Genomic DNA, 20,407 nt, shown 5'->3' with positions numbered 1-20,407 from the left:
TAAATGGGATGGGCTTCAATTATTTAAGAATGTTGCAATTAAAGTCAATGGTTTCCAAAACTATTTCATTTTGAATCAGTTAAAAACCAACGAGGCTCTTGTAACCTGCAGTCCCATTCTGTTTGGCAAATAAAATAACAGCAAATAAATGTACTGAAATGAAATAAATTCCAAAGATCTTGGGTTACGTTTGGATTGAACTTATTGTTACTGAAACTGAAAACTGAAAATTGAAAATACTGTAGTAAAATAATTTTTAAATATGTAAATAATACCGTGAGATTCATTTTTAAATACATGAATAGTACATGCACAATATAAAAAAAAAGTATATACACAGTTTATAAACGGTAAATTTTGTCTCTCGAAAGCCAATAACTATGACTTTAAAAAAAAAAAAAAAAAACAACGCGCGTGCCAATCCAAACCCCACCCTTAATGACCAAAATACTTTATAATTATACGCCTGATGGAAGCACTCGTGTGCAACAACCTTCCGTCAAATACATTATCACCCGGTAGACCGAACTACCCTTATTACCTAGTTGGAATAACGAGACTGCCTCTCTGTCTCTGTCCGTACCTGAATCTTCAGAGTTCAGAAGCAGACAACCCGAGGCACCTTCTTTCCCATTTCCCAAACGGAAATTCAACTTTCAAGTTTCAACTCACATTACATATTTTACATAACACAAGTACATAAAACAACGTAATTAGACCCATTCTTCTCTCAGCCATGGCACTCACTGTTAAAAAATTAGCAATGTCTCACCTCGTGTCCTTGAACAAAATGGACTGTATCCGTGCTTTATCTCCGTGGACTAATGGCACTAGTCGTTGCAGCTTCTCTGTTGGCGCTGGCCAAACTGGGTCTGGTGATTCCTCTGATACTTCTGGTGCGTCTTGTTGAACCATGAGGTTGAAGTGTTTTATTTATTTTTTTTGCACTAGAACTGTTTGTGAAAATATCTGTGAGAGTAAACCCGGTTAGAGACTAGTACATGTCTTGCTATATACCACGTAGATGCTTGATATGTGTTTTTGTTGACTGAGCTTATAATGAATGCGTGTATGAATTGTATAAAGAAAAAAAAAAGGAAATACTCATGGTGAAGGCTTGTTGAGAAGTGAGCTTAGGCATTGTCCAAAGACATTAAGCACAGTGCGTAGTCTAATATTTCTGAGTGCATTACAGTTACTATGAGATCATTGAGATGCTAGGTGCTGACCACATTTTATTTTGTGTTAAAAACCTCCCCAGTAAATGCAAATGTTTTATATATTGTAATGTAATAATAGTTTAGCTTGAGGTCCTTTTAATGAATGATGATTGATTTTTACTGAAATTCAAAAGACTATGTTGCTTTGTTGACATGGGTTATGAAGTTTATTTGCAATGTTTTCATTTCAGTATGATGTCAACTGTCCTTATTAAATTTTCTTTGTTTTTTGGGCTTAGAGTTATTTTGATTTTTAAAAAGAATTTTATAAGCATACATTATTGAAGTTCATGTGGTTTTACTTCAATGACTTACATTTGTCACTGTGTCACATACTCACATGCCTTGAATTCTAAGATTAGAGGATGGTGCTGGAGTACGTTACCAAGAGTTTCAAAGATGGCATAATGGAGGTGGAACTTTCCACAAGTCAGCTTGCATTGACCCAACAGCACTAATAGAGATGGGTGCCATAGTTCATCCAAAATCTGTTGTTGGTGCATATGTTCATATTGGATCAGGAACTGTTATTGGACCTTCTGTTACAATCGGCCAATTGACAAAAATAGGGTGAAGTTTCTTCTTTATGCAGCAACAGAGATAGTGCAACTAATATGGTATAATTCCAATGTGGTGTTACTGTGATCTTTATATCGTATGGTAGTCTTCACTGCTCATTTGTCTTTTCAGTTTCACTGAAGCCTATGTGCACAAAGAATAAAGTTAAAAATAAAATAAAAAATTCCTAAGGGATTTATTATGTAGTGACACACTATGGATAAGCAGAGTAAAATGTGTTGATTAGTCGTTCCCTCACCCCTTTTCTTGTATTTAATTAATGGATTTGGTTTCTTGATTAAGGTTAAGTTCCTTAAAAGCCCTGAATTTTTTGAAATATCATGAAAGTTCCTGTAGGTTTATTGCCTTTTCCTAGAAAATACAGAACAACAAGAACATTTTAACATGTTACTTATCAAACAAAAAAAGGAGGACATTTTAAAATGTTTGATTCTTTAAATTATAATCTGGAAATATTGGGCAGCAACTTTTGTGCTCCAACATTTTTTTTTTTTTTTTTGTTGGTGCCCTTCTCATCTGTAAAATATTGGAAAATAATAAAATTGGTCTTACACATGAACAGAGTGAAGAATACTTGTAAAAAAAAAGGTGAAGAATGAAGCAACTTAACTTGCTGGTTAGGTGCTTATGCTTGTTTGAGTGGTGACTATTAATTTGTGTATGATGGTAGACTGGTAGCTTAAATGTCAGATTTGTTTTCAGCAATCCTGAATGTGATATGCTAGGTTGTTTGGATTTGATTAAATTGCATGATAATATGCGTTGCACGGATGTGTGTTGAGTCCCAAATTGTAAGTGTGCTACATTAATGTAGGCTATATAAACGATTAGTAGATCCTCCAATTGTAACTTGACTAGTCTTCTTGGGGTATAACACAAATGTAGCTATGAGTGGTTTTCCTTGGTTGTGACACTAAGCCTGATCATTGTTATTCCTGCACTCTTTAGGTGTGTGCATGTGTGAATGCAAGAGCATACACGTGTATCATGTATACATACGGCTCAATTTATCAAATTTAAGTTCATAAATCATTTACATTTATACTAATATGGCTTCTACTTATAAAAAAAAACATTTATCCTAATAGGCATTTAACAAAACTACTGTGTTTTTTCCAGGTATAATGTTGTACTCACTAATTGCACTGTAGGTGATTTGTGTGTAATCCACAATGGAGTTTGCATTGGTCAAGATGGTAAGGCTTGATAACTATCAGCTTGGTTCATTAGTCATCTTTGTATTAACTGATATCAAATTTTCTCCCTTGCATATTACTGACTGTGATATGTATCAAGTGATTGACTTTTCAGACTTTTTTTTTTTTTGATAAATGACTTTTCAGACTTGGTACTGAACCATTGATATGTATCATGGTACAGGTGGTTACTGAGGAATAGTGTAGAATATCTTAATTTTTCATCTGTTCTGCTAGGTGCTACCTGTTATTCAATTCTTGCCACCTATGCTGCTTGTAATGCTCCTTGCTTGAAGTCCCTAATCTTAAATTTTAAATAATGGCCCAACACTAAACCTTCAACATACCAATATTTTTTCCTCACCTTTATACTTCTTTAATTATAGGAGTTATTTATTGTGGTAACAACACTATTTTCAATGTGAAATTGAGCTTTTATTATAAATCCATTTCTATATTCTGATAGTAAGTGCCACATTGTTGACCTGCAGGGTTTGGGTTTTTTGTGGATGAGAATGGGAACATGTTGAAGAAGCCTCAGGTTGGTGGTACTAAAGTTTTTTTATAACCTAACTTGTTATATTGTCTTCTTTGGGTATTCTTGTTCCTTCTTGGATCAGCAATAAAGTACCCTATTTTAGATATCATGTTTTTTCTTCTCAGATGCTGAATGCTAGGATAGGGAACAATGTGGAGATTGGTGCAAATACATGCATTGACAGGGGGAGGTGAGACATGTAATGGCTTTTGAGTGTCATTTGTAGTGTGTTCATGTGCATATACATATTTTCTGTATCAGTTTGAACTTGAAGCTGTAGGCTGGAGTAATAATTCCACCGCCTATTTGGTTATGCAGTTGGAGAGATACAGTAATTGGGGATCACTCAAAGATAGATAATTTAGTTCAGGTTGGTTTTTTGCCTTCTTGATTGGTATTCAATTAATTCTGGAATTTGTGATTTGTAGTCTTGTTGGCATTGCAGATTGGTCATAATGTAGTTATTGGGAGAAGTTGTATGCTTTGTGGACAAGTTGGGATTGCGGGTTCAGTGACGTAGGTTACTTTTAATCAATATTTTTCAATTGTTCATTTATTTATCAAGTTCCTAGTATAATAGCTTCAACCAACTTTCCCTTTATAAGTACTTGGAGAAGTTAATTTTCCAAGAATTAAGATTTACAACTTTGTCTTGTATGTTCTTTTCAGGATAGGAGACTACGTAACTTTGGGGGGAAGGGTAGCTGTTCGGGATCATGTTTCCATTGTATCAAAGGTATAAACTTTTTTTTGGCTAGATAGTATAAAAGGAATCAATTTTGTAATTAAAAGAAGGCTGTCTTTGTAGCATAATGTAGTGATAATGTATAAACCATTTAAAATATTTTCACATCTGATTTTATTGGAAATATTGTCAGGAGAGGAGACTATTTAACTTTGATCTGGCTTTAGAACTTTCACATCCAAGCTGTGGTTTACTAGTTTTTTACTCCCTTTTCTGCACTCGTTTGAACTCTGAAGTGAATTCATAAAACCCTGAAACATTCATCTTTCGCCCGCATACTTAAAATGTGCTTCTGTGCTCTTACAATTTGTTCATATGGAGTGCACATGGCTTCAACCATAATATATTTAGAATTACTATGGGGCTGCATTTCATCAACTAGAGAGTAAAAATATTGGGTTGAAAACAAGATATCCATTCACATGGAGTTGCAGGTCCGGCTTGCTGCTATTAGCTGTGTCACCAAGGATATCAAAGAACCTGGAGATTATGGTGGCTTCCCAGCTGTAAGGATTGTATTATTATGTTCTTTAATTTGTTTGTTATTTTGATGTGTTCCGTGAAGGTTGTGTTTATTATACACGAACTGTTACACTTTTTTACACAGTTCTAAAATAGGGTGTGTAAAACTGTATAACAGCCTGTATGCAACAAGTATTACCCATTCCGCGATTGGATGACTGAGCATGTCAGCCAAACTTGTTGGTGCTGACTGACTGGAAATTTGGAGCTACAATATATGGATTTGTTTTACATTTCTTTTGGTTGCTATGCAGGTTCCAATTCGTGAGTGGCGAAGACAAGTTGCTACCCAATTCCAGACTTCAAAGAAAAGGGTTCCTTAAGTAGGACGTCTAATGATATGCTGTTCTGGATTCGGTCTGAGACCCAACTGGATGCCACAAAGGTTGTCCGACTCCTAATAGATGTCTAGCTTGTTAGGCACTTCCTTGCTTAGTGGTAAAGAACTGTACTTGGCATTGAATCTAGATCTGTGGCAAATTTTATAGTAACTTTGAGTTTATGGAAACTACAACTTGAATGGATCCCCCGGCATCATAAAGTCTAGGGTTTATGGTAGGTTCAGGACTCAAACTTCTTCATTGAGTTGGGGAGCAAGCTAGTTTTGAATTTGGGCTTGGGACAAGCACAAGGCAGCTGCTAGAAAAATTCAATGGGTGCCTGCAGAAAAGGATCCATATTAGGGGTAGAAAATCTGTTTGTGTTAAGCCTCCAAATGATTGACAATAAAAGGAAAAGAAAAACTTCACTGTTTTTCAAAATTTTCTATTCCTTTGGTTAGCAAGAAAAAGTGTGGAACAAACCATTAACTACGTTCTTGCAAGGAATGGTTTTCTTCAAATCTTCCGCATTTGTAAACAAAATTGTGCATCAAGAAAAAGTTAAAAATATTTCCTACAAACTTTTCTTGCTAACCAAATACCTAAGAGAAAAGTAGAGGGAAAAAATAGTCTCTCTGCTACTATGACGAAAAAGAATTGCATGCAGAATAGGATTGCTCCCGGCCTTACCTTATTAATTGGTGTAGCTTAAAAGGAAAAAAGAAAAAAGAAAAAAAAGAAAAAAAAGATCTTTTGCTTGTTCTTTAGTTTGCTTTTATTGCCTCTTCTTCTTCCTTTCAACTTATCCTTTCCTAAGCAAATGGATGCCAAATAGTTCTTTCTTTAGCTCATAATTTTCATGTAAAATCGAATCTCCCAATTGAATATGAATTTATTGCTTCCCCTGCCACTTAATAGTACATTCGAATCCCAATTTGCAAGAACAAATTTCATGTACTTTGTGCTTATTATAACTTTAAAGCCGAGTTTTGACTCCCAATATGGGATCTTTTGACGTGTATTTATTATTTAACCAATTTGCAGAATAAGCATTTGTTTTTTTGAAAAAAATTGGAATGCTTTGTTGCTATGCAAGATTGGATTCACACTATTGCTCTGTAGTTTCGCATGCTACAACTAACTTTCTAACATTTGAGCAAATCCTTTGCTTACTTTACAAGGATAGTTGAGCTTAATGGCTGTCTTACCTCCTAATTACCTTAAAGAAAATTTTGAGTAAAGATGTTATAGAATGGTCGAAATCTAATCAAATATTTTGCATTTGGATTTCGGAAAGCTTAAGATTGGTATTGCTCGAGCTTGGCTACCTCTAATTGACGTAAAAGAAGCCTGTTACCAGAAGAAAGAATTCATAATCAATTATGGTAAAACCTTCGAAACATTTTCACCTGGAAAAGATAATTAAATAAAGCCTTTCATGTTCCAAGCAATTGTATTAACATATAGAGTTTTTTTTTTTGGTGCTACACAAGTATTACTTTGTAAAACACTACACAGATATAAGACAACAAATTGTAGATTAAACTAGAAACAAAGTAATTCCACAACCCTTCTTTCTGTGTATAATGATACAAAAACATCTAATCATGTAGTAATTACCAACCATAATGACTCAAGCTTTATACTTTCTCCATTTCTTGGAAGAATGGCGTAGCTTAATCTTTTTCTTCTTACCTGAAATCTTCCCATCCGAGCCAATTGGTAGTTTACCTACCAAATCTAATTTATGATGCTTACTCCTCTGTCCCCAAGTCTTATATCGAACTTTAGTTAATAAGCTCGCCTTCAACTCGGCTTTTCCATTTGATATTGCATTGTGAAAAGATTTCCAAACACTCGGTTTGACCTCCAAATAATCAACTACTTGACGAGTTTTACTTCTTCCCTGATGGAAAGAAGGTATTGTTTTCTGTCCTACTGTATCCTGACCATAAAAAAAAGTGAACAAAATGTCATCATAATATACGCTTGAGTCTTTGTTTGGATTTTCAATTTCAAGGTCATAGTAGATGGTGGCATTTTGACCCTCACTACTGGCTAATGAGCCTGGTGGGATGGTGATGTCAACAATGGTATAGTTGGGAGCTTTGGGACGTAAGATTAGCCATAGACACAAGGCTAGGATACCCAAGAGTGCTAGAATTTGGAGCAGCCATATATAGAAGTTCTTGGCTTCACACATCTTTTTGTTGTAGAGAAAGATGATCAGAAGGAGGTTTCAGCTGGAATTACATATCATTTCAGAATTAAATATGGTAGGAGAAGCACTGATTTTTATGAGGATAAGGGAGATAGGCTTGAGACTTTCATTTGAAGGTTGTTAATCAAAGGGAAAGGGGAATATTAGAGGTGGGCGCATGTTGTTCAGGTTATATGGACAAGAAGAATCATTCTTTTCTTCAGGGGTGCTTTTATGCTTTTTCTCACGCGTAATAACCTTAATTAAGCCTCATAGTTGGCACATGAAAGAAGCTATGTGGAAGCTCATATGTTTGTGCTTGGAATGTATAAAGGAATTTAAGAATCTTGAAGGAACGAAAACCTATATGTCAAGCTTCTTATCTGTACTAGTAGCACATGCAGTCATTGCAATAAACCAGTTATTACATGACAAAATATAAATAAACATCATGTTCTAGTCTAAGAGAGACTATTTATGAAACATAACATTATAACAAGGACCGAGGGGAACTGAGAAAATGCATGTTCAATTGTGTGAATTTATAGGAAGTACGGCCATCCTCGAATAGGTGGGACAAAGGCTTTGTTGATATAAAGCCACAGGCTTCCAGTACTTAAAACTAAAATCATATGCTTGGCGCTATATTTCTAGGCTAGCTTGCAGAGATGCCAAACCAACTTCAGCAAATAAAAAACAAGAATGGCAATGGAATAAATTATACTACATGATGGAAAAATAAACAATTCAAACTTAAGTCCTATGAAACAGATCTTAATTTCAATTTTTTATCTGATTGGATATGTGGTGTAGCTTTATATTCTTCTTTCCTAACATCCTCCCATTTGAACCAACTGGCACATAAGCTTCAGTATATATCTGATAATGCTTTGTCTTGGACACGAATATCTTGTATTTTACAGCATTTTCCACGCAAACTCTCAAATCTATTGTCCCATTTGTAATTTCTTTCCAGAACTGTTTGTTAGCTTCCACTAGCACTTCATATGTCGTCGCATTCTTGTAGCCTTGGTAGAAGCCAGGCAATAACTTGGAGCCAATATGAGCATCACAATGAAATAAGGTAATGTAGATGTCCTTGTAGTAGATGCCCACCCTTTTGTTGGGGTTTGAGAATATCAAATCCAAGAGAATAGAGGGATCCCTTGTGTGATTTAAAGTAGAATTCATGGCAACCGAGGAAACGTAGACATGTGATGTGGAATTCCTACCATGCAAGGCCGGAATGTGGACATTGGTGATTATGTAAATGGGACTCTTTGGAGCTAGAATCAGCCATATTACCACCGCGATCGATGTTAACAAGATTACAACCTCAAGTAGAAATAGAAATATAGAAACTTGACTGTTAGAGGTTTGTGGGAGAATAGGTTGAGATTCCGAAGTTTCTTCGAGATCAGACATATTGGAAAAAAGCTATTTTTCGAGGGATTGATCATTGAACATGCTGGGGTACGTGTTTCTTCGAATTATATAGAGGTTGCTTTAGGACTTAATTAGTTTGGTGAATCAACTTTTGTGAGAAAAGAGGGTTGAAATTTTGTGTTTTTCAGTGTCCAAAGGCTCTTTTAGATGGTCATATACATAACTAAGTTTTGGTAACAAAAATATTCTTATTCCAAAAGTACACTGGACCAAATATTAGTGATTTTTTTTTTTTTTTTGAGAAGAAAGAAGTAGTGATTGAAACTCTTTTTTAAACAATGGTTTGCTGACTAGTTGTCCATTAATCATACAGACTCAAAGAATGCTTCTTTACACTTTTCTAAAACACTTTGGCGGTGGCTCTTTGGTGGAAAACCATACACTTTTTAAGACAATACAGTATAGCTCATAGATCGGCACGAAGAAATGTAGAAGATTTCTTAGCACTGAAGTCCTCTTGATACCAATACCATTCCAGGATTCTTACAATAAGTTACAAACAAAATGCCATGCTTTTTTTATTAGTGCATAGTCGAGAAAGATGAAAAGGTATATATGAAAGGGATTACCAGTTGCTTTTAGTTCTTTTTAAGAAGCTGTGTAGTTAAGAAATGTAAAGCCATTAGGCATCACCGATCAGATCAGTACATGTAACCTAGGGGCTGTCTTTCTTCTCAAGCAAACCTTGACCTTGCACAAAAGCTAGCTAGAACGTTGATGTATGAATGGCTCTTTCTAAGATACGTCTTTCCCATGATGTTGGTACTTCCACAGCTTAACATCTTTTCAATAAGACAACTATTTAACTATTATCTTCTTTATCTACTTGTATATTGCAAAAAAAAAAGTCTTGGGGCGCACAAATTTCAAAAATTTAGTTGGATTCTTTATTTATTTTTATTTTTAAAGAAAAAGGAAAAGACCAAAACTTATCGTGAACCGAAAGTATTAATTGAATAAAATTTAAATTTAAAAGATGCAATTGAACGAAAGCAAAATTAAAAAATTGAATTCAATTTTGGTCAAAGTGAGAAGAAATTATTTGCAATTTAGCCTTTTATTTTTCTATATCAAATCAATAGGCCACTTTCTCCTCAATATTCTTATTATTTTATTAAATTTTGGAACTTTTAAGAGTAGTATTTTATTTCCTTGTTCTATAGCTTTTTGATCATTTTAGTCAAAATTAAGTTGCTATATGATAGGATATTCATGAAGATCTATGTTCTGAATATTTTTGCTTAGGAATTAAGTTTGCCGCTAAAGTTTGCAAAACCTAGAAACTGAAATCAATAATTTTCATTCTTTAGTTTTTAATTTTTCTAGTGGATTCAAAAGATGTCTTAGGCTCTATCTAGTCACCATGCATATTGCATACGCTTTCACGCTTTCATGCATGTTACATCAAGTGATATACTATTCTCCTTAAGAGCTAACTAGTGAATTACTGCACGGCATGTTTGTGTGGAGTTTGTGATGTGTCATTATATTAGAATCATTTTTCCTCTCCCTTATTTGCATGTGTTTGTTTCTAAAAAAAAAAAAGAAAAAAAGAAAAAAGAAAAGAAAGAGGTGATAAAGCCTTAACTATCTTAGTTTGGTGGCCAAATGAGGAAACTAATGGCAGCCATCCTATTTATGATAATCAATGGATGAGGGCCATATGGGCTACTATGAAAGTTTAGGACATAGAATTACGATCCTGTAAACAATAATTGCATGTTAATCCAATAGCTAGGTAGGGTCTCTTTTATACATATAAATAATGTTATCTTAAAATTATTTGGTAAAGTAACACTATTTTAACTTTTATTTATAGGACTCTTCTTTTGAAAAGATGAGTTCAAAAAAAGTCTATTTTGTAAAATAATTTTACTAACATTGCTATTTACCAAAGCAAAGGGCAAAAAGCATATATATATATATATATATATATATATATAAAAGATTTCATTGAAGGAAAGCTTGGACTTGTGTCCAGTGGCTAGTTCCACTTGACACGTTGAGATGCGAACACATATTTGCATTCTAGCGTGTCTAATAGAATTGGCCACTAGACACAAGATTCACTCTTAAATGAATTATATTAATTTGAAGAAAAAAATACGTTTATTATTGAGAGATTTGTGAAGGGGGAGAAGTAAAAATTATGTCAAATAAATTGGAGATTGAATTTGAAGCTAGAGAATCAGAATGGTGGAATGAGGTACCAAATGGCAGAGTATACCAAGATAAGCATTAAATAAATTCTTAAGCTGAAAATGAAAAAGATTTTCGTTGATTTCTTTTCTCCTCAATAATGATATTACAAATCAAATAATTTGAAACCAATCCTCAAAGAATGTACACCAAGTTAAGCAATCGTTCACTTTAGGCTACCAAGCAAACCCAATCCCAATAACCAAAACCAAAAGAAACATAAAAAGAATTGCAAAGAGGAAAATAACAAAGAAGAAGAATGAAAATGCATGATACCCCTCTTAATGAAAATACATCAAGTGAAATAAACAGGGCATCTCTTGTCTTTATAAATGGGCAACATCACACCATCTGGGCCCACCGAAACTTCACAGCTGGCATGCATCCGATGGGGCCTGCTATGCCACTTGGAGATCTGAAATCGGATGATCGAGATTATTTCTAGACGAAACACAACCGCTCCAGCCATACGACGTTCATTCATTATCTCCGTCCAACGTTGACTGTTCTCTTTTAACGTTGTCACAGTGATTGTGTCTCCCACTGCTGTTGTATTCTTCGGCCCCTGATAAAACGGAAAAAGTAACGGTTTTGACCCGATACTCTGATCCTTGTACAAAACCGACCCGTCCATTGAATCATAATGGACCCCAATGTTATGGTTTGCATTTCGGGCCGATGCATTAAATTGAATCTGTGTAATGTCAGAACCTTGGCCCAAGCCCACAACTCCAAATTCATGGATATGAAACCTTGGACGGTGTGGACGTAAACTAAGCCATAGTATGAAAAAGATCAAACCAACAACTAGCACAAGTGTCAAGAAAATGGCACATATCAACTTGCACAGTCGGGAGGTGAAGCTATCATGGACCCGGTGGGCGATTTGCCGTACAGAGTGGTGGCGTTTTATGGGCCGGGGCACCGGGCTGGACCGGGTTGGTAATCCGCCGGGGGAGTACATTTTTTTGGGAGCAAGAAATTGGAGGGGAATTCAGGGAAATGTTGATGAACAGATGTCTTGGTTAGGGTATTTATGTAGAAAGGTGGTGAGGAAAAGAAAGGAATGTAGGAGAATTTTGGTTCTTTTGCATGGAGAAAGGAAGGAATAAGGTCCTTGTTTTAACCATGGGTCAGCTCAACGTTTGCCATATGATCCTTTGCCTTTTAAAAGTGCACTTGAGAGAACTACACTTAATGGGCTGTCGTCATTAGCTTTATCTTGTGTTGTGTAGCACAAGGTAGCATAAATTGAGCTAAAAATTAATATGTGGGATAAATATATTTCATCCATATATGCTTTGGGTCGAATCCATTGAAACCTTTCTCAAAAAAAAAAAAAGAATCCATTGAAACCTTTCTCAATTGTTAGGCTTTATCCAGATGAGATTTAATTATTTGAGAAAGACCAACTTTAAATTGCTTTATTCACTAAGAAAAAACATCTCAAAAAAAAAAAAAAACTATGAAAAGTAGATATAGAAACAAAGTAGCAATCATATCACAATCTTAATATATTAAATTCTTCAATTACAGATATAATTAAACCTTTCCATCAATATATATATTTATATATAAAATTAAATCTCATAAGGATACCCATCAAAAAAAATTTTTAGATCACAAATTGAATCGACTTCAGGCCATGTTATAGCCCACATGTGGGTAAAGTATAATTAATCTTCATCTTAAGATTAAGCGTCTGTTTGCCTTCAAATTTTTTCTTAAGTTTTTAGCACATTTTCAAAAAAAAAAAGAAAAAGCTGATATTAATGGTACACTTATACTACGTGCTTAGAAATAAGTTGCATTATTCTATTATAAGTTATCACACTTTTGAATGATAAATTTTGTAAAGGAAGAACGTTAAGCAATATTAGCCTTGTCTTTTTCAAAAATAATGCAGCCTTTATAAAGGTTTCCTACAGCGTGTGGAAAGTATATATACGAATACTAACGGAAATATGTTTCGTGAACTTGAGTCCATTCTCCAATGTTATGTGTACTTTAAAATATTCCGATTTATAATGTTTTATTTATACATTTTCTCGTTGCTTTTGCATATACCCCTGAAAAATGCTTCTACTTATTTTTTAAGGCTAAGAAACTGGTTTTGAAAAATGCAATATATCACAAAGAAGTTTGGTATCAAATGTCACCAACGTAGGTGACTTGAGTAAAAGAATTTTAAAAAGAATGAAAAGATCTATATACTATCTATAAGAGAATTCTCTTCTTTCCACTTGACTTTTATATGGTTTAAAAATACCTCTAAACCCTACGTTTAATAGGATAAAACTTGAGGATAATCTAGTAAAAATATATCTACAATTCCACATGCCTACAAAATAGAACATTCTCCTACTAATCTGTCTTCAAAGCAAACTTATCCAAAAAAAAAAAAAAAAAAAAACTTCTCTATCCACTTAGATATTTCCACCACATTCCAACTTTTTTATTTTATTTTTTACTTTACCAAGAATATATCAGCCATTTCTTTTATTTAATTTCCAGTTTTCTTAATTTCTAATCTCATGTACACTGACCACCCCCCCCCCCCAAAAAAAAAGAAAAGAAAAGAAAAGGAGAAATGATAAAGATGATAAAAAAAGTCTCTTTGAAAGTCTTAAAAAAGTAAGTAGGCAAAAATGAAAAAATAATTTTACTCTCCCACTTAGGTGAGAAAATTCCTACACTAATGGAGAAGTGAGTGCCAAGAAACTTGTGGTAGTTTTATTTTGATATCATGAATCCACAGTCTTCACGTGCCTAGATCTAGTACACCTTTCAATACTATCCTACTCGTTTCACCATGTTGTGCTTAACAAAAAAGACTTATTTCAATTCGATCAAGAACAAGAGTTCACTGAAATACTTGATCCAAAAATAGCGGCAGATATAAATGTAAATCAGCCTAAATGTGCGAGTGTGTATGTTTTTTTAGTACCCAAAAAAAAAAAAAAAAAAAAATGGTTAGAAGAGGGTGACCAATGTAGCTCCCTTACCTAGTTAGGCATAGTCATAGCAACTCCTAACTGCTCTTAGGCCAAGATCTCATTTTGATAAAATATAAAGAATGCTAACATGTCGCTAGTATGAGAGAGGTGATTTGAACCCAAGATTCTCCCTATATTAGAGTCTTAGGGTGTGTTTAGATATCACTTATTTGCTAAAAACTTATTGCTAAAATATTGTTGCAAAATAATCTTAAAATGACAAAACACTGTTGCTGAAACCTGTTTCTGTCTTTTCACTTTATGCCTGGTCTATGAACAGTACCCCTCCCAAACGCAAAACGCGCAAACCGCAACTCCCAAACACACGCTCACTGGCCCAAGGCTCGAGCCGCTAATCGTATGTGTTGGTAGACTAAATGTTTTATGTTGATACTGGACCATGTCCATATAGAGAGGCCCAGTTAGAGATAACAGTTAGAGATAACCATAACTCTAAGGTTTAGTTAGTACAAGAGAGGCTTTGCACATTCTAAAGCTTACTTGGGAACTAGTTTGCGTGTTTAAAAAGAGTCTTAGATTAGGGGATCCTGTTAGGTATTTAGTCTTAAACTATTCCACAAGTACCAAATTTGTTGAGGGTGTTCTGGATCAAGTGACCTTGAAAAACAAACAAATAAATGAATGATAATAAAATCGGCTGGCCGTTGATAATAGATATTGTTCTCTTTATCATTATTTTGCTTTGCCAGCAATTAACTGAATCAGAATCAGCCATGCATGTGCTTTGCCAATGAAACATGTAGAAGACTAAACAATCTAAAAAAGTAGCTATAAATATACAATTTTATCAATGCGTTATTGACATTAGTTAAGCCTAGCTAATCATGTATAATAAAATATTTTGAGTAATAAGTAGGTACGAAGTTTTGTATTTAAAATAATAATTAATTAATCATGTTGAAGCAGAGTCGGTATAAATATATATACAAACCCAAGGAATAATTTTTAGCTTGTGAACTTATTATGTGCTTATGACTTCATTTTCCTGTGATTCCGTGAGACATTTTTTTAGGACAAAATTATAGAAACCAGTTTTCATTAATTTTTTTTTAAAGAAATTTAAATCATTATATATAAAATTGGGATTAAGACAGTCACATGCATGGATCTAAAATTGGACCGGAAGGCTGTTCTGATTTAGCGCCAGAATATCATGCAGCTATCATGATTCATGAACTAACAATTAATACTTCATTCTATATATATATATATATATATATACACATATATTTTTTTTGACCTAATTCATTAAAAAAAATTATTCGCTTACTTCAGCCTAAAGAGACTGTCAGAGCTTATCTGGTTGGATTTTCTTATTTGGTGAAATGGAATAATTCAATATGAGGTGGCACTATGTACATCGCTGAAAATTAATTCCTAGCTATAAATGGATGCAGTTTAATTCTTATGAAATGGAGAGGTCTTCTCTAATGAAATTTCTTATTCGACAAAAATGTTAAATTCTAGAGAAATTTCTTCCCTAGATGTAAGAAATGTGTGTGGGGGAGTCATGGACTAGAACATTAGGACCTTGCTGTTCCTAAGTCGTGTGAGGAAACTTATTCAGCTTATTTTCGCAAATTAAGTACACATTTGGAATACTGGATGGAGCCTGTAATAAGAATAATAATTTTTATTACTAAAAATGAAAGATATTGTAATGAAATAAGTAATACCTATTCATATGCATAAGTTTAGTTATAGAATTTTTATATCTACTAATATAGTGCACATGAAAAGTTTGTATTTTCAAAAATAATAATTTTAAAAATTGTTTCAATTACAAAAAAATAACTATATATTATACTATTTTTAGAAATAAATAATTTATACATCAAAATATTATAAGGTTAATCAAAATTAAAATATTTTCATTTCATATGTATATATATTACTAGTCGCCGACCCGTGCATGTATATATATTACTAGTCGCCAATGACTTTTAGAAAGAAAAAAAAACCATTATTTTTTATTTTAAGTAGTAAGCAAAAATGTACAATTTTTTTTTTTAAATGATATTGAAAGAAATAGTATAAATTTATTTGCTTTTTTCAGTTAGGCTAAAGAAAGCAATGTTATTTTATTTATTAGTTTTTTATAGTAAATAATAATAGATAAAATGTTGAAATGTCATAATCCTTCAAATTAGATATATTAAAAGATGTCTATTGAAAAATCAAAACCCTTCAAATTAGATACATTAAAAGGCACCTATTGAAAAGTCACAATCCTTCAAATTAAATATATATTAAAAAATGGCTATTGAAAGGTTACAATCTTTCATATTGGATATACCAAAAGATGCCTATTGAAATGTTATAACTCTTCATGTTTGCTTTCTTCAGTTAGGTTGAAGAAAGCAATGTTATTTTATTTATTAGTTTTTTATAGTAAATAATAATAGATAAAATGTTGAAATGTCATAATCCTTCAAATTAGATATATTAAAAGGTGTCTATTGAAAAATCAAAACGCTTCAAATTAGATATATTAAAAGGTGCCTATTAAAAAGTCACAATCCTTCAAATTAAATATATATTAAAAAATGCCTATTGAAAGGGTACAACCTTTCATATTGGATATACCAAAAGATGCCTATTGAAATGTTATAACTCTTCATATTGGATATACCAAAAGGTACATATTGAAATGTTATAATCCTTTATTTGGAATATATATTAAAGATAGTTATTGACCGAAAATGTGCTTATTAACTGAAAAATGTGTTTATTACATGAAAATATTCCTATTGACTGAAAAGGTACTTATTGAATGAAAAAAGGATTATTGGCTGAAAATTTGCATATTGAATGAAAACATGTCTATTGAAGGGTCATAATCCTTTGGGTATAAATAGTTGTTGATATTCATTTGATAACTTCTTCTCAAATTCTTCTCTTTCATCTTTCATAGAAACACAAAAAACCTGTGTCTTCTCTAAAATTCCTATTTGTAAAACCTAATAAACTTTGTTTTGTGTTTCTACAAATAAGGAGTGGTCATCAATATCTCCAACCAAGATAATCTATATTGATTCATTCATAAACTCAACAGGTATATAATAGCCATTTGTAATACACGAGTATTTAAGCACTTGAATAAAATATAAAATATAATATAACCATGGCCAAGAAACTCATCTATTCCTGAACATGTTAAAAAAAAATATAATATACAATAATCGAAAGACAATCTACCTGTATATTCATAACAATAATAAAAAAAAAAACCAATTAGTTCTAAAAGTTATTAATGGTTACTAACCAAGGAAATCTTCGAAGCAGTGCAAATTTCCAAAGCAAATCATCGTCGCAAATGGATATCATACACAAGAGCCAAACTGAAATCATAATACCATGCATAATTCACAAATCCTCTCACAGAATCAAACGCAAGCACCAACGATTGATTCAAATGATTTAAAACACACGCAAATTTTTTTCCAATCATCACAAAATTAAATTATGAACAGATGATATATATAAATCTTATGTCAAATGGTAAATAGATATTGAAACTTAGTGGACAAAATGAAAAGGTATAATTGTTTGGTATTTTTAAATATATACGTGGCATTTGAAACTAAATAAGCAAACTACCAAAAAGTTACAATTGTTTAGTGTTTTAAAAAGAACGTGGCAGTAAATTATGTAACCAAGTGGCATAATGAAGAATGGTCAACAAAAAAGTCAAATGTTTCGGTTATTAGTTATTACATAGATATATAACCATTTCATTACAGGATGTGTTACACCATATCAAATATGACCTAAAAATATTTGTAGTCAGTACAAATGCAGAGATATCAAATGAAAATGGATAAGTTCACGTCTCATTCCCCTAAAAGACGCTCAAAATAATTAACATTCACCAAACAATCTATTAATTAATAAAGCTCATATGACATTGACCAACCATGTTTATTCAAAAGTACATGACGGTCCTAGCTAGGTGTTTTCATGTTCTTGATATATATATATATATATATATATATTCATTAAGACAATTTTAACCGCTAATTTATGTCTAAAGAAACAGCGGTAGTGGTTATCTGGTTGGGCTTTTTTATTTACTTGAATGGAATTTTAAACTATATATATCACAAATTATAAACCCTTAGATGCCTGAGAACTAAACCATGATTATAAAATGGATACGAGTCCATTTCTATTGTAATTGAAAGGGTTCTAATCGACAACTTGTATCTTTATCTTCTCTAAAGAAAGTACTTATTGATCACCAAATAAATAAATAAACTTTTTAGCTCAACCACGCAGATTAAACATATTTGTTGTCAGTTCAAATGCAGTTAATCAGACACAAGTTGATAAATTTACGTCCCCACTCCCCTTCTTCAAATTAAATTTATTATCCAAAAATAAATAAAATTGGGCAGTTAGATTCAAAGAGTTCTTATTATACAGTTGAATTTATTTAGACATAAAATTGGTAAATAATGCATGAAGAATCTTGTGACTTTTTGTGCCCACAAGCAATGGCCTAGTTGAAAAACCCACATGAGAAAAAAGGCTATACACAAATTTGAAGACTTCAATAACCAATCAAAAAAGAAATTTTATTCTGAAATTTAATTTTGGAATGACCAAACAATAATAATAAAGCTCATATAACATTGAGCAACCCAAGTTTATTTAAAATTACAACCGTGACAATGCAGGAAACTTCTTGCAATTCTGCTCCTAGCTAGGTTTAATTTCCTAGTCCTTAATTAGTTCACCCTGCTGCATTGTTTCCTGATTTCACCAGCATTTCCTGTGAGAACTCCAATCCGACCCATATTCACCATTGATACTCCAAAGTCTTTGAAGAAAGTAGATCCATGAGTAGTGGCTTGAAGTTTGACATATGCTTTTGTCTCAGGATCATTAAGAAGAGCTGAATCTGATTGGAAGAGACCCCTTCTCTTAGTCACAAGAGTGTAGTAATCATCATCAAATGTCTTGAAGCTTCCTGGATCCATTTCTACGAGTGTGTTCACATCGTTTGGCTTGCATCTGCTCTTCAATCTCAAAACATAGTTGGGATCCAATGTAGGATCGGCATCGCCCACGATGCCCTTTCCGGTGAAGTTGTAAAGACGGTTAGTGAAGGAAGAGCAGTGAGAAGTCCCAATTGTGTGTCCACCTGAATTAATAACAAAACAACTAATTAAATTAGTCGCATTTCTAAGTAAATATACACTTTTTTTTTTTTTACTAAAAACTATAATTTTTCACAATAAAATTAACAATAATAATATTGCTTGGTGTTTAAGTACCTGATAACACTACTAGGTCTTTTACACTTAGACCCTTTTGTAGGAAATCATTTTTCAATGTAGTAATGTTAGTAAATGGCGGAATTAGATTTAGCAGGGCCTCTGTCAAGTTTGAGATTCTTCCATCTCTTCTTCCAGTTTCAACTTCCCAGGATGGTCCCTTACTCTGAAAGAATTATAAATTCCATATAATTATATATTATGTTACAAGAAACACTAAATTTATTATCAAATTAATTGGAAGGATAATTTTTTTTTATTACCGCGGCAACCACATCCCTAGCTACTAAAGCCACGATGTCTGCACATGAAACTACACCAGGGCATGCCTTTTCTATTGCAGACTTGACTTTATCGATAATTTGAAATCCCCGAAGGCTAAGATTTGGAACTGCGTCTTTTTCAGCTTGTTTTGTTGAAGAATTCAAAAGCACAGAGCCTTCACAACCCTATAGACAAAGCCATTAGTGTTAAAATAAAATAAAATTCTGCGGGGGCAAACAAAATGCTACAAAATAAATATGAGACATTCAGTAACGTACCCTAACGAAACAATCGTGGAAGTGCATTCTCAGCAAAGGGCCAGCAAGTGAAGGTGCTTCTGATATAGTTTGAGTTATAACCTTTTTAACAATGATCTCGGCTTCTGGGCATGTCTTTGCATAAAAACCTACTTTTAGTCCCTGCGCATTTGCGGTGTCTAGGATAAAAAATACAAACACGAAACAGAGAAAGAAAGAAGTGAAAAGATTTGATGTAGCCATATCGTGAAGAGAAAGCTGATAATGTTTAGTTTTGGTTCAGAGATACTGTGCAACGTATGTGCGATTTTATATCGAACCTAAACCAGTAGATTTCGAGGAAATGCTGTCATCACATGGCAATTTGCTGACTGAATTTAAAAAACGAAGGAATAAGTCTATGATTCAATAATTTTATGATTTCTTTTTCATTGAGCTATAGCTGTTGAGGTGGCTGCACTCAATAACCAATTGTTGAAGTCATAAAAAATTATGATCGGTGTGTTAAGTGTGATAGCTCAATAATGTAAAACACTATAACTTAATTGGACCCCCAATTTTAAACTTATGGTTCAATTGTTTTTGCTCTACTTAATTAAGCGTGGAATAATAGTAAATGAAGCGT

At 33.1% G+C, this 20,407-nt stretch overlaps 5 protein-coding genes across 6 annotated transcripts; 1 reads left to right on the top strand and 4 right to left on the bottom strand.

Moving 5' to 3' along the window:
• Positions 1 to 506: 506 nt before the first annotated feature.
• On the top strand, positions 507 to 5,314 carry LOC115988508 (probable UDP-3-O-acylglucosamine N-acyltransferase 2, mitochondrial). Of its 2 annotated transcripts, XM_031112081.1 has the most exons (10): positions 508 to 896; positions 1,583 to 1,790; positions 2,919 to 2,995; positions 3,487 to 3,536; positions 3,659 to 3,723; positions 3,852 to 3,903; positions 3,979 to 4,049; positions 4,203 to 4,269; positions 4,713 to 4,784; positions 5,055 to 5,314. In XM_031112081.1, the coding sequence occupies exons 1-10, from the start codon at positions 737 to 739 to the stop codon at positions 5,121 to 5,123; spliced, it is 891 nt and encodes a 296-aa protein (XP_030967941.1). In that variant the 5' UTR covers positions 508 to 736; the 3' UTR covers positions 5,124 to 5,314. The 2 variants fall into 2 exon arrangements, with proteins under 2 accessions (XP_030967942.1, XP_030967941.1); XM_031112082.1 differs by lacking the exons at positions 4,713 to 4,784; positions 5,055 to 5,314 and adding an exon at positions 4,412 to 4,706 and having other exon boundaries at positions 507 to 896.
• A 1,271-nt stretch (positions 5,315 to 6,585) lies between these two features.
• LOC115993042 (protein NDR1-like) lies at positions 6,586 to 7,465 on the bottom strand. The gene has a single exon (XM_031117312.1). It carries the CDS (start codon positions 7,321 to 7,323, stop codon positions 6,754 to 6,756), a length of 570 nt encoding a protein of 189 aa, XP_030973172.1. The 5' UTR covers positions 7,324 to 7,465; the 3' UTR covers positions 6,586 to 6,753.
• A 327-nt stretch (positions 7,466 to 7,792) lies between these two features.
• Positions 7,793 to 8,869, bottom strand: LOC115988342 (protein NDR1-like). Its single transcript, XM_031111874.1, has one exon. The coding sequence runs from the start codon at positions 8,743 to 8,745 to the stop codon at positions 8,101 to 8,103; it is 645 nt and encodes a 214-aa protein (XP_030967734.1). The 5' UTR covers positions 8,746 to 8,869; the 3' UTR covers positions 7,793 to 8,100.
• A 2,159-nt stretch (positions 8,870 to 11,028) lies between these two features.
• Positions 11,029 to 12,033, bottom strand: LOC115992743 (NDR1/HIN1-like protein 26). The gene has a single exon (XM_031116966.1). The coding sequence runs from the start codon at positions 11,927 to 11,929 to the stop codon at positions 11,261 to 11,263; it is 669 nt and encodes a 222-aa protein (XP_030972826.1). The 5' UTR covers positions 11,930 to 12,033; the 3' UTR covers positions 11,029 to 11,260.
• A 6,511-nt stretch (positions 12,034 to 18,544) lies between these two features.
• Positions 18,545 to 20,057, bottom strand: LOC115993050 (peroxidase 27-like). The gene is made up of 4 exons (XM_031117324.1): positions 19,804 to 20,057; positions 19,525 to 19,710; positions 19,262 to 19,427; positions 18,545 to 19,128 (listed from the first exon to the last, which is right to left on the bottom strand). Exons 1-4 carry the CDS (start codon positions 20,023 to 20,025, stop codon positions 18,713 to 18,715), a joined length of 990 nt encoding a protein of 329 aa, XP_030973184.1. The 5' UTR covers positions 20,026 to 20,057; the 3' UTR covers positions 18,545 to 18,712.
• Between the last annotated feature and the right edge of the window lie 350 nt (positions 20,058 to 20,407).

The sequence above is a fragment of the Quercus lobata genome, chromosome 5 (assembly GCF_001633185.2).
Source record: "Quercus lobata isolate SW786 chromosome 5, ValleyOak3.0 Primary Assembly, whole genome shotgun sequence".
Lineage (NCBI taxonomy): Eukaryota > Viridiplantae > Streptophyta > Magnoliopsida > Fagales > Fagaceae > Quercus > Quercus lobata.
The sequence above is the reverse complement of the archived record's forward strand: the minus strand, read 5'-3'. Positions and strand labels throughout refer to the sequence as shown.

What these genes read in the sequence shown, in the direction of transcription:
- LOC115988508 (XM_031112081.1), top strand. Translation starts at nt 737, where the DNA reads ATGGCACTCACTGTTAAAAAATTAGCAATGTCTCACCTCGTGTCCTTG. An exon ending in GGCCAATTGACAAAAATAGG is followed by an intron (nt 1,791 to 2,918) that starts GTGAAGTTTCTT and finishes TGTTTTTTCCAG; the next exon opens with GTATAATGTTGTACTCACTA. An exon ending in ACATGTTGAAGAAGCCTCAG is followed by an intron (nt 3,537 to 3,658) that starts GTTGGTGGTACT and finishes TTTTCTTCTCAG; the next exon opens with ATGCTGAATGCTAGGATAGG.
- LOC115993042 (XM_031117312.1), bottom strand. Translation starts at nt 7,323, where the DNA reads ATGTGTGAAGCCAAGAACTTCTATATATGGCTGCTCCAAATTCTAGCA.
- LOC115988342 (XM_031111874.1), bottom strand. Translation starts at nt 8,745, where the DNA reads ATGTCTGATCTCGAAGAAACTTCGGAATCTCAACCTATTCTCCCACAA.
- LOC115992743 (XM_031116966.1), bottom strand. Translation starts at nt 11,929, where the DNA reads ATGTACTCCCCCGGCGGATTACCAACCCGGTCCAGCCCGGTGCCCCGG.
- LOC115993050 (XM_031117324.1), bottom strand. Translation starts at nt 20,025, where the DNA reads ATGGCTACATCAAATCTTTTCACTTCTTTCTTTCTCTGTTTCGTGTTT. An exon ending in TCCACGATTGTTTCGTTAGG is followed by an intron (nt 19,711 to 19,803) that starts GTACGTTACTGA and finishes CTTTGTCTATAG; the next exon opens with GGTTGTGAAGGCTCTGTGCT. An exon ending in CTAGGGATGTGGTTGCCGCG is followed by an intron (nt 19,428 to 19,524) that starts GTAATAAAAAAA and finishes TAATTCTTTCAG; the next exon opens with AGTAAGGGACCATCCTGGGA.